The following is a 10,856-nucleotide window of genomic DNA, read 5'->3' as shown; positions in this document are numbered from 1 at the left end:
ATGAGAGAGGTGTGTGTGTGTATATATACTGTATGTATATATATACAGCTGAAGTCGGAAGTTTACATACACTTAGGCTGGAGTCATTAAAACCACTCCACAAATTTCTTGTTAAAAAACTATAGTTTTGGCAAGTCGCTTAGAAAATCTACTTTGTGCATGACACAAGTAATTTTTCCAACAATTGTTTACAGACAGAATATTTCACTTATATTTCACTGTATCACAATTCCAGTGGTTCAGAAGTTTACATACACAAAGTTGACTGTGCCTTTAAAAAGCTTGGAAAATTGCAGAAAATTATGTCATGGCTTTAGAAGCTTCTGATAGGCTAATTGACATCATGAGTCAATTGGAGGTGTACCTGTGGATGTATTTCAAGGCCTACCTTCAAACTCAGTGCCTCTTTGCTTGACATCATGGGAAAATCCAAAGAAATCAGCCAAGACCTCAGAAAAAATTGTAGACCACCACAAGCCTGGTTCATCCTTGGGAGCAATTTCCAAATGCATGAAGGTACCACGTTCATCTGTACTAACAATAGTACGCAAGTATAAACACCATGGGACCACGCAGCCGTCATGCCGCTCAGAAAGGAGACGCGTTCTTCCTCCTAGAGATGAACGTACTTTGGTGCGAAAAGTGCAAATCAATCTCAGAACTCCAGCAAAGGACCTTGTGAAGATGCTGGAGGAAACAGGTACAAAAATATCTATATATCCACAGAAAAATGAGTCCTATATCGACATAACCTGAAAGGCCAATCAGCAAGGAAGAAGCCACTGCTCAAAAATCGCCATAAAAAAGCCAGACTACGGTTTGCAACTGCACATGGGGACAAAGATCGTACTTTTTAGAGAAATGTACTCTGGTCTGATGAAACAAAAATAGAACTGTTTGGCCATAATGACCATCGTTATGTTTGGAGGAAAAAGGGGGAGGTTTGCAAGCTGAAGAACACCATCCCAACCATGAAGCACGGGGGTGGCAGCATCATGTTGTGGGGGTGCTTTGCTGCAGGAGGGACTAGCGCACCTCACAAAATAGATGGCTTCATGAGGATTGAAAATTACGTGGATATATTCAAGCAACATCTCAAGACATCAGTCAGGAAGTTAAAGCTTGGTCGCAAATGGGTCTTCCAAATGGACAATGACCACAAGCATACGTCCAAAGTTGTGGCAAAATGGCTTAAGAACAAAGTCAAGGTATTGGAGTGGACATCACAAAGCCCTGACCTCAATTCCACAGAAAATGTGGGCAAAACTGAAAAATAGTGTGCGAGCAAGGAGGCCTACAAACCTGACTCAGTTACACACTGTCAGGAGGAATGGGCCAAAATTCACCCAACTTATTGTGGGAAGCTTGTGGAAGGCTACCCAAACGTTTGACTCAAGTTAAACAATTTAAAGGCAATGCTAGCAAATACTAATTGAGTTTATGTAAACTTCTGACCCACTGGGAATGTGATGAAAGAAATAAAAGCTGAAATAAATCATTCTCTACTATTATTCTGACATTTCAAATTCTTAAAATAAAATGGTGATCCTAACTGACCTAAGACAGGGAATTTATACCAGGATTAAATGGAATTGTGAAAAACTGAGGAGTTTAAATGTATTTGGCTAAGGTGTATGTAAACTTCCAACTTCAACTGTATGCATGTATAATCTCACGCACACACACAAACACAAAAGTTTGGGGTCACTTAGAAATGTCCTTGTTTTTTAAAAGAAATGCAATTTTTTTTGTCCATTAAAAGAACTTCAAATTAATCAGAAATACAGTGTAGACATTGTTAATATTGTAAATGACTATTGTAGCTGGAAACGGCAGATTTTTTATGGAATATCTACATAAGTGTACAGAGGCCCATTATCAGCAACCATCACTCCTGTGTTCCAATGGCACGTTGTGTTAGCTAATCCAAGTTCATCATTTGAAAAGGCTAATTGATCATTAGAAAACCCTTTTGCAATTATGTTAGCACAGCTGAAAACTGTTGGTCTGATTAAAGAAGCAATTCAAACTTGGCCTTCTTTAGACTAGTTGAGTATCTGGAGCATCAGCATTTGTGGGTTCGATTACAGGCTCAAAATGGCCAGAAACAAAGGAATTTCTTCTGAAACTCATCAGTCTATTCTTGTTCTGAGAAATGAAGGCAATTCCATGTGAGACACTGCGAAGAAACTGAAGATCTCGTACAATGCTGTGGACTACTCCTTCACAGAACAGCGCAAACTGGCTCTAACCAGAATAGAAAGAGGAGTGGAAGGCCCCGGTAGACAACTGAGCAAGAGGACAAGTACATTAGAGTGTCTAGTTTGAGAAACAGACGCCTCACAAGTCCTCAACTGGCCGCTTCATTAAATAGTACTAGTCTCAACGTCAACAATGAAGAGGCGACTCCAGGATGCTGGCCTTCTAGGCAGAGTTGCAAATAAAAAGCCATCTCTCTGTCCAGTGTCTGTGTTCTTTTGTCCATCTTAATCTTTTATTTTTATTGGCCAGTCTGAAATATGGCTTTTTCTTTGCAACTCTGCCTAGAAGGCCAGCATCCCGGAGTCGCCTCTTCACTGTTGACATTGAGACTGGTGTTTTGCGGGTATTAACTGTCCAGTCATATTTGCTTACGATGTACATAATTGTATTATCAGAGCGTGCCAGTGGACTTCTGGTAAGTATGCTTTAGTGAGAAAGTGTTGAGATCAGGTACAACTATGTTTACCTACCCTCAAAATGAATATTTATGAGCAAATTCCCCCCACCCAAAACTTCTCACCTCAATGCATTTTTATTTTATTTGAAGAGGTTGGGCTGAAATTGGGGTTGAGAGTTACCCTTTAAGCAGAAGTTATGATTCGCCTCTTAGTGCCTTGCTCGAGGGCACAACTGCAGCCGGTAGGTAGCACATGACGAGATATTGACCTGCCCTCCATTGCCAACTGGACTGCACACATACACGCACTCACCTGGGTGGCAGTGGCACTGCCCTCCTTCAGCAGGATGTCTCTCAACAGGTCGATGGGCGACTCGTTGACAGACCACATGACTCCCAGCTGGCGCAGGTGGGAGCGGGCGTGGCAGGACAGGGCCTTGCGGCTGTCAAAGAACTGGCCACAGAATTCACAGGTGATCATGAGCTCCTGGTCTGAACCTGGGGAAGGGAAAGGGAGGGAGGGATTTGTCCCTTGACATGTCTCTGCATTTAGCTATGCTGCTTTGACTGAATGGATGTTAAATGGTCTGAGTGCAGTTATTCAATGGTAAAACAGAAAAACACAAATAGAAGAGGGACTTTTACATCAAACAAATTAGAAACCACAGAATGTATACCACTTGGTCAAAAAGATAGGACCCTCATCTTACCGGAGTTGAAGGACTGGCCATTTTTGGCCCACTTCTGAGAACCCTGAGATCCATTACTGCTGCTGTACCCCCCAAGCGGACTGGAGAACCCCACACCCAGCTCCATCTCCAGGGGCTCCGGCTTGGGATAGACCAGGGTGGAGCCCTTCTTGGCCTTGGACCTGGGATTGTGGCTGGAGGCCAAGGGGCTGAGGTGGGCGTTAGCTGGGGATCTAGAAGGGGTCTTGGTGGTGGTGTTACTGGGTCGTACCGATGCAGCGGCCGCAAGCACGCCGCTGCTGACCAGCTGCTGGACCGTGTCGATGGCCGACGCCTTGCCCAGGAGGTCGGTGACACCGAGTTGGCGCAGGTGAGAGCGGGAGTGGCTTGCTAGGCCTTTGCGGTTCTCAAACTCCTCACCGCACAAGACACAGGTGAACTCACCTGTATTTCAAATAATATGTTTTTGATGAACCACATGAGGTTTTATCATTTACCTTTTCTTGTTCTGTTCTTTGAATTGTGACATCCTTTTAAAATGACTTAAACTAAAATGACTAAATTTGACTTAAAATATGACTTAAACTAAATGGATGTACCAATCACAGATTGCCCCTTTAAAAATAACTTGAAACTCACCCGTGCTGAGCCTATGATCCTGTGGAGCAGTTCCTTCTGACGCGGAGGGCTTGGGCCGTTTGTTGGAGGGAGGCTGGTGAAGGGAGGAGGAGGGGGATCCTTTATGTCTAGCAGGCGATGTGGACGAACCAGAGCCGGAGGGCCGTTTGTTAGAGTTAGAAGACATAGAAGGGTTATAGACGTTGAGACCTTCACTTGCTATAGGTTGGAGGTCTTCCGCTTCCATGATCTGGTAGAGGAATTCTATTGGTCCTCCTTTCGTCTCTGTGTTCTCGGTGATGCCGAACTGGCGCAAGTGGGCCCGGCAGTGACTGGCCAGGCCTTTGCGGGACTCATACCAGGCGCCGCACAATTGGCACACATGCACCTCGTCATTGGTGTCCATCGCTGTAGAGGCAGGGGAGGAGCCAGAGACTGGTGTTAGAAAGTGTCATGTTATACTTGAGGTTAATAATGTCATTACATAAGAACAGAAATATCTATCTGTATACATGTAATGGTACAACGTTCAATTCCACAAATATAATAGGCCTAATATGTGACTTCCTGATGACAAACATCTAATAACGGAACACTTAAAATATCCACTCCAATCGAAAACACCCAGGCTGAGACTTACCCAGGGTGAGAGGGGCATCCGTCTCCTGCGGTGCCCAGGCAGGCTTGGCTGAGGCCAGGCTCGCTCCCCCTGAGGCCGATGGTGTCTTGCCTGCTGTTAGGAACGACGACATGGAAGACTGCCGAGGCTTGGCCAAAACTGTCCCTTTACGAGCTACCTTGGATATATTATTCTGTGGAGTTGTCGAAACTTTGACCCTACCCCCGAGAGGGGACTCCTTCTGGGAGATGAGTGTCCCTGACCCCTTGGGTTTTTTGGGTGAAGAGTAGACGGGTTTGGGTGGGTGCATGGAACCGTCCCTGTCCTGAATCAGCTGGTAGAGTAAGTTGATGGGAGCTCCGCTGTTGTCCGAGACAGCCACGCCGAGCTGACGGAGGTGGAGTCTGGCGTGACTGGAGAGACCCCGCCGCGTCTCGAAGTAGGTCCCGCACACCTCACACATAACCGGGGCCGGGGCTGAGGGACAAGAGAGAGAGGAGGGAGGGAGGGAGGAGAGGAGGAAGGGAAGAGAGGAGGAAGGGAAGATAGGAAGTGGTGCAGAGGAAATAGTAAGAGTGTGAGTGTAAATCCAGAGACATTCTGAATCTGAGGCAAAACTATGCTTCTAATCAAAAATGGTTCCAACTGGCTCAGACTATAATTCATGCACACCTTCTCTTTTCCTCTTTGTTCTTACCCTCTTCTTTTGTGTTCTCCATGAGTGCGGGTGACTAGATGACTTTGATTCCAGAGTTGAAGATGGAACTAGCCTAGGATGTTGTCTTCTTCTGTACATAAGATAATTGAGAGGGGGGAAATGGATAGAAAACATATGGTGTATGTCTTAGCAGCTCATTGGTTAGAAAGTAACTGAAACAGCATGCCGCATCCAGTCAATTCAGACCACTCTGATTTGGTCATAATGTAAGTTACCAGTCAGTTCCAACTCAAGGGCTGTCAAACTTCTTGAATGACACTCAGACCAGCAACAGCAGCTGAGCTGAGTTCCCTTTCAATACATGTAAACAGAGATAGGAGTTCATTTGCTCAGATTGTAGCTAGCTAGCTGCCATAACGATTTGAAAATACAACTCCACAGCTTGGCTATCTAGCAATTTAGCAAAATAATACGTAAATAATACGTAAACTGGTATTGTAGTTTGTTAGCTAAATGCACTTTGCTAGCTAACGTTAGCTTGCTGGCTAGATAGCTAGGTTTGTTGAAAACTGGATTTGTCAGAGAAGAGGATACTTCACAATAAGACATGATAGGTAGCTAAGAACTTAACTAGTTAAACAGACCAGAACTCACCGAAAATATACCTATATTATCCTCTTGAATAATTTAACTCGACAATTTAACCCATGTTCCACCATCAGCGCCTGTGAAGAGTTTACAGCAATCGTTTCCGGGTCAAAATATTTCCATATACAAATTAAAAGTCCTTTAAATCCATCGATTGAACATTAAAAAAGTATAATATAATGTGGTGTCATTCCACAGAAACACTTTTGTGTATACATATTGTAATATCAGAAAGCGTTTTGAATTTAAATTAATCACACAACAAGCTATCTAATTCGATTAACATTTATTTTAACGATTTCTCTGGCGACTTTTATTTTGAAAACAAAATCTTTTAAAACGTATAGGGAAAGTTCTATCTTCCGGATTAGCGGCTTTCACGCCATTGCAGTAAACCGCAACACAAACGCTTTTCACAAGAAACGTAAGTATATATTAGATACTTCGACTATCACTCCGTGCATATTATGCTTAGTGTATTTTTCAGCTGCTAACATGTCGCTACTTTTGCTGTGGTTGCAAAGAGTTGCAGACAAAAGAAACCGGCTAACAACTAACGTTAGCTAGGCATTGTGGGTCAAGCCTCATTTGAACAGTTTGGTGGGTGTGGGGGATTGGTACCTTGTTAGCCAATTAGCTAGCTGGTTGTAATGTAACTAGCTGCATAGATGGCTAGTAAATGAATGCATACAATATTATTGAGTTTCATTGTTAAACATGTGTATTTAACAATCTTATAGGCATTATATAGATTCAAGTTTGTCACGTGCAAAATTACAGTGAAATGCTTTGTTAACGTTAGTTCCAAACCCAACCATGTAGTAATCAATATCCGACACTTGAGTGAAAAGTTACTATTTTCATGGCTCAAACAATTATTTGACAAGGACCGTTGAATGTCAACCGAGTACAAAATGTCGTCTTTGGGGAAGGTTTAAGGCTACACTGTAAAACCTTTGTTCTCACGCACAGCCTTGAGAACAACTGACTTGCATGTGACTAGGCTTGGTATTGGCAAGTTGATCCTGAAGCATTGTACAGCACTGCAGTAGAATTGATATCAGTGTAAATAAAATAACTGGAACTTTGAGCATTTTTCTGAAACATTTAATTTGTTTTATTACTTTGTATGACTGATTGACTTTTCTTCATATGCTTGTTTAAAAGGAGTGAGAGGCTCCTGGACCATTTTTATTTTTATTTTACCTTTATTTAACCAGGCAAGTCAGTTAAGAACAATTTCTTATTTTCAATGATGGCCTAGGAACAGCGGGTTAACTGCCTGTTCAGGGACAGAACGACAGATTTGTACCTTGTCAGCTCGGGGGTTTGAACTTGCAACCTTCCGGTTACTAGTCCAACGCTCTAACCACTAGGCTACCCTGCCGCCCCATAGCCTACTAGACTCCACCCTATTTGCTTTGGCATATTGAGAAGTTCCAAACTTGATTCACTGTTGATTGACTTTGCTGGGTCGTTTGTCTTTCCCAGTGAGCTGTCATTGTCACCACCATGTCATCTGGAAATGCTAAGATAGGCCACCCGGCCCCACAGTTCAAAGCCACTGCTGTGGTGGATGGACAGTTCAAAGAGATCCAGCTGTCTGACTACATGGGTAAGGACTTTATGATTTTCTCTAAATGACCATTTTATTAGCATGTCAGTTTACAGGTTACCATCTAACAACAAAGTTGCTGAAACATCAGAATGTTTCCATGGATATCAGTCTGAAAGAAGTTGATGTAAAAAGAGGCAGTAGTCTCTACAAGCCAGAATGTTGTATACGATTATATTTGAGGTTACATTACTGGTTGTACTTGCTGTTGGTACTTTTGGCGGTAGGAGGAATACTTTTTTTCGGCGCCTGTAGGTCCAAATGTAACCGAAAGTAGTCGACCACAGCGCGTTTCTTCGCAATCAGCTGGCGTCAGTATTAAAATCAAAAGTACAAACAGTTATACAGACCAGTGTACTGAAAGTCGGGTTAATACTATTCTGGATATTTTGTCTAAATTTGAGTAGCTGAAGGACAAACCGCACAGAACACAGGTAGATCAAGTTTAAATGTAATTTTATTCAACATTCTGGCTTGAAATGACCATTGACACAAATGTCACAGGCTGTATATACCAGTTTGTTTTTCCAGCCTCATTAATCAGACTAACTACGAAGCTAAGGGTCTTCATTGTCTTTAACAACCATTCTGAACTATGCATGATGCCAGTTTTAACAAGGCCAGTCAGCTGTGTGTGTGCAGGGTACAGAGTAGTTCATATTCTAGCCAGTCAGAATATAACCGTCTTATGTCACCTTCCAGGATGCAAGTACGTATATATTCAAAAGAATAGGCTATAGAGTAGCATGTACACTACTGGCACCCGGCGCCAAATAAGCTACTGTGTTATTGCTGTCCAAAGAGACTAGGCCTACATGTACCCAAACACACTCTTCCTGCTCCTCTCCTGTGTGTCCCTTCCAGGGAAGTACGTGGTGTTCTTCTTCTACCCACTGGATTTCACTTTCGTGTGCCCCACTGAGATCGTGGCCTTCAGCGACCAGGCCGAGGAGTTCCGCAAGATCGGCTGTGAGGTCATCGGCGCCTCCACTGACTCTCACTTTAGCCACCTGGCCTGGTAAGAACTTGTTTAGACTTTTGAGCATTGAGTTTTAGTCATTTTTCTTGATGAGAACTTTAAAGGCATGGAGACATACAGTATGGTTGAATATTCCTGCACGTGACAGCACCTCGATCAGAACGGTCAAGAGGCTGACCTAGTTCAACTGATAACAAATGTATCTGCATTTCTGTCAGTGTAAAATGCTTTCCAGTTGACCACATCTGCCAATTGTAAAAAAAAATTAAAAAAAATGTAAACAGGCGTTTGAGTTCACTCCCATGCTCTGGCTATCTCGTCTCTGCCTGCTGTACTGTCTAGTGGTGATAAGTGCCATAGCTCTTAGAAGAACTAACGGTCACTGGACTCAATCCAACAATGGTTTTAGAATCTTCCCTCTATGTAGTTTACATTTGCATTAATTGATCATTTATTTTGACTATACTGTGTGATGTCAGTATTCAGAATTCTTCATTTGACTTTCTGTTACTATGTGATGCTCACTACATCCTTAATGAAGCGTAAACAAGGGCTGGATTTATGAAGTTGACATTGTGCCCTCTCCCTCCCTATAGGATCAACACCCCCAGGAAGCAGGGTGGTTTGGGACCAATGAACATCCCCCTTGTGGCTGACCTCACCCAGTCTATCTCCAGAGACTACGGAGTGCTGAAGGAGGACCAGGGCATCGCTTACAGGTCAGTTATTAACGACACTGCTGTCGGTAGTGTGTATGTGAAACCTCCGTATACAAAGTGCCATTTGAAGTTTAGTGTGCACTTGCAAGGTCATTGTTAAATTAATGTGTGTGCTTAATTTGGCATTTGATTCACTTTCATATTGGCTGACTTTGATTTTTACTCTTGTTTTGGATATTGATTCAAGCATGTAGTCTCAGATGCCCGTGTGGCCTTCTGACCCTCTCACTGTCTGCTTCCTCTCTCTCTCAGGGGTCTGTTTGTGATTGACGACAAGGGCATCCTGAGGCAGATCACCATAAACGACCTGCCGGTGGGCCGCTCTGTGGACGAGACCCTTCGTCTGGTGCAGGCCTTCCAGCACACAGACAAATATGGAGAGGGTAAGCGATTAGCAGGTTTTTGTTTCCTAGTTATTTCAAGAACCAGCATAGGGCTAGCATAGGCTTACCTGTGCGACCTAGAATTTGTTCCCCTACATTTGACACGCGTGCCCCTTCTAAATAAAATAAAAAAGGAAATAAAAAGTTTGTGTAGATCCCTGCAGCATCTGATTCTAGTCTCATTGCTATGCACAGGACACTTCCAACACCAGTTTTTTAAATTTTTTTAGGCATGAAGTCATTCAGAGCAAGCGATTTTCTCTTTACAATACCTAATACCATTTCATTAGTCTGTTGTATATGGGAGCTCACTTTCAAACATGTGGAATGTGTTTGGAAAACATGGAATTTTTACCATTGGTTAGCAATTGTTGGCATATTCCATGTTGGTGTGACTCATCCTGGGCTTGTTCCCCTCTTCCTGTGATAGTGTGTCCCGCTGGCTGGAAGCCAGGCAGTGACACAATTGTCCCCGACATCCAGAAGAGCAAGGAGTTCTTCTCCAAACAGTGACAACACAACAGAGCCCCAGGCTGTGTCAATAATGGCACCCTATATAGTGCATATGGACCCCGGTCAAAAGTAGTGCACTTTATAGTGAATAGGGTGCCATTTCCGACTCACACTCAAGTCTCTCCCCGAGATGTCCTAGCACTTACCTTCAGATGGGAAGTCCTCCCTTTAGCAACAGTCTCTTGGTGTCCAACCCACACTTATACATAAGTTTTAAAGAACTTGTTAGACTCTCGCTCTTCTATCTGTATGACAAATTAGCTACTGGTGGAAACAGTTTATTCTAGTCCCATGCACTGAAAGTGTTTTTTTTTCTTCTCAAGTGTTAAAAAAAAGAAGCATTGAATATTTTGTACCTCAAAATTGTTAACTAAGTCTACTGTCATGGGACATTAATAACAAATGGAGAAAATAATGATTTACATGTTAGCAGTGTTTTTGTCTGAAATAAAACTTAAGTGGTTTTTTGTTGTGTGAAATTTATTTTTGACCACTAGGCGGAGCTCTATCGCCACTTTGCCAGATTCTCGCCTAAATCTGACAGATCTTCTTCAACAATGGTAGGTGGTGATTGCGTAATGTGGAGAATTCCCAGCAGTCTTTGTCAATAGAATATCCTGCACCCTGGATTGGATTCCTTTAAAGCAGGCTACGTTATAAAAGCACTGTCAGTCATCAGATGACACCTTTTCTATAAAGTTGGTCTCCAAATAAATGCGGAGAACCTACCGCTCTCTGCATCCTACCCTGCCTTCC

General features: G+C 43.0%; 3 protein-coding genes across 6 annotated transcripts in view; 1 reads left to right on the top strand and 2 right to left on the bottom strand.

Annotated features, from left to right (window-relative positions):
* The window catches only part of LOC135559815 (myoglobin-like), a 3,540-nt gene extending 916 nt beyond the window's left edge, over positions 1-2,624 (bottom strand). Inside the window, 1 exon segment of the mRNA XM_065000688.1 lies at positions 2,614-2,624. Within this exon segment, the coding sequence (XP_064856760.1) occupies positions 2,614-2,624 (11 nt within the window).
* On the bottom strand, positions 2,577-5,999 carry LOC115123304 (protein Wiz-like). Of its 4 annotated transcripts, XM_065001438.1 has the most exons (7): positions 5,898-5,997; positions 5,519-5,594; positions 5,283-5,373; positions 4,607-5,062; positions 3,988-4,374; positions 3,370-3,792; positions 2,577-3,157 (listed from the first exon to the last, which is right to left on the bottom strand). In XM_065001438.1, the coding sequence occupies exons 3-7, from the start codon at positions 5,302-5,304 to the stop codon at positions 2,844-2,846; spliced, it is 1,602 nt and encodes a 533-aa protein (XP_064857510.1). In that variant the 5' UTR covers positions 5,305-5,373; positions 5,519-5,594; positions 5,898-5,997; the 3' UTR covers positions 2,577-2,843. The 4 variants fall into 4 exon arrangements, with proteins under 4 accessions (XP_064857510.1, XP_064857509.1, XP_064857512.1 ...); XM_065001437.1 differs by lacking the exon at positions 5,519-5,594 and having other exon boundaries at positions 5,898-5,999; XM_065001440.1 differs by lacking the exon at positions 5,519-5,594 and having other exon boundaries at positions 5,283-5,370; positions 5,898-5,993.
* A 209-nt stretch (positions 6,000-6,208) lies between these two features.
* Positions 6,209-10,564, top strand: LOC115123310 (peroxiredoxin-1-like). Its single transcript, XM_029652649.2, has 6 exons — positions 6,209-6,315; positions 7,383-7,506; positions 8,371-8,524; positions 9,082-9,204; positions 9,457-9,587; positions 10,018-10,564. The coding sequence occupies exons 2-6, from the start codon at positions 7,404-7,406 to the stop codon at positions 10,098-10,100; spliced, it is 594 nt and encodes a 197-aa protein (XP_029508509.1). The 5' UTR covers positions 6,209-6,315; positions 7,383-7,403; the 3' UTR covers positions 10,101-10,564.
* The last annotated feature ends 292 nt before the right edge of the window (positions 10,565-10,856 follow it).

This window comes from Oncorhynchus nerka, linkage group LG15 (assembly GCF_034236695.1).
Source record: "Oncorhynchus nerka isolate Pitt River linkage group LG15, Oner_Uvic_2.0, whole genome shotgun sequence".
NCBI classification, from domain to species: Eukaryota; Metazoa; Chordata; class Actinopteri; order Salmoniformes; family Salmonidae; genus Oncorhynchus; species Oncorhynchus nerka.
The sequence above is the reverse complement of the archived record's forward strand: the minus strand, read 5'-3'. Positions and strand labels throughout refer to the sequence as shown.

Bases quoted from the DNA above. Each gene is read 5' to 3' on its own strand.
- LOC115123310 (XM_029652649.2), top strand. From the start codon at position 7,404: ATGTCATCTGGAAATGCTAAGATAGGCCACCCGGCCCCACAGTTCAAA. The intron at 7,507-8,370 runs GTAAGGACTTTA...TGTCCCTTCCAG, and splicing joins CCAGCTGTCTGACTACATGG to GGAAGTACGTGGTGTTCTTC. The intron at 8,525-9,081 runs GTAAGAACTTGT...CCCTCCCTATAG, and splicing joins CACTTTAGCCACCTGGCCTG to GATCAACACCCCCAGGAAGC.
- LOC115123304 (XM_065001437.1), bottom strand. From the start codon at position 5,304: ATGGAGAACACAAAAGAAGAGG. The intron at 5,063-5,282 runs GTAAGAACAAAG...CTTGTCCCTCAG, and splicing joins GGAGAACACAAAAGAAGAGG to CCCCGGCCCCGGTTATGTGT. The intron at 3,793-3,987 runs GTGAGTTTCAAG...TTTGAAATACAG, and splicing joins GGATCATAGGCTCAGCACGG to GTGAGTTCACCTGTGTCTTG.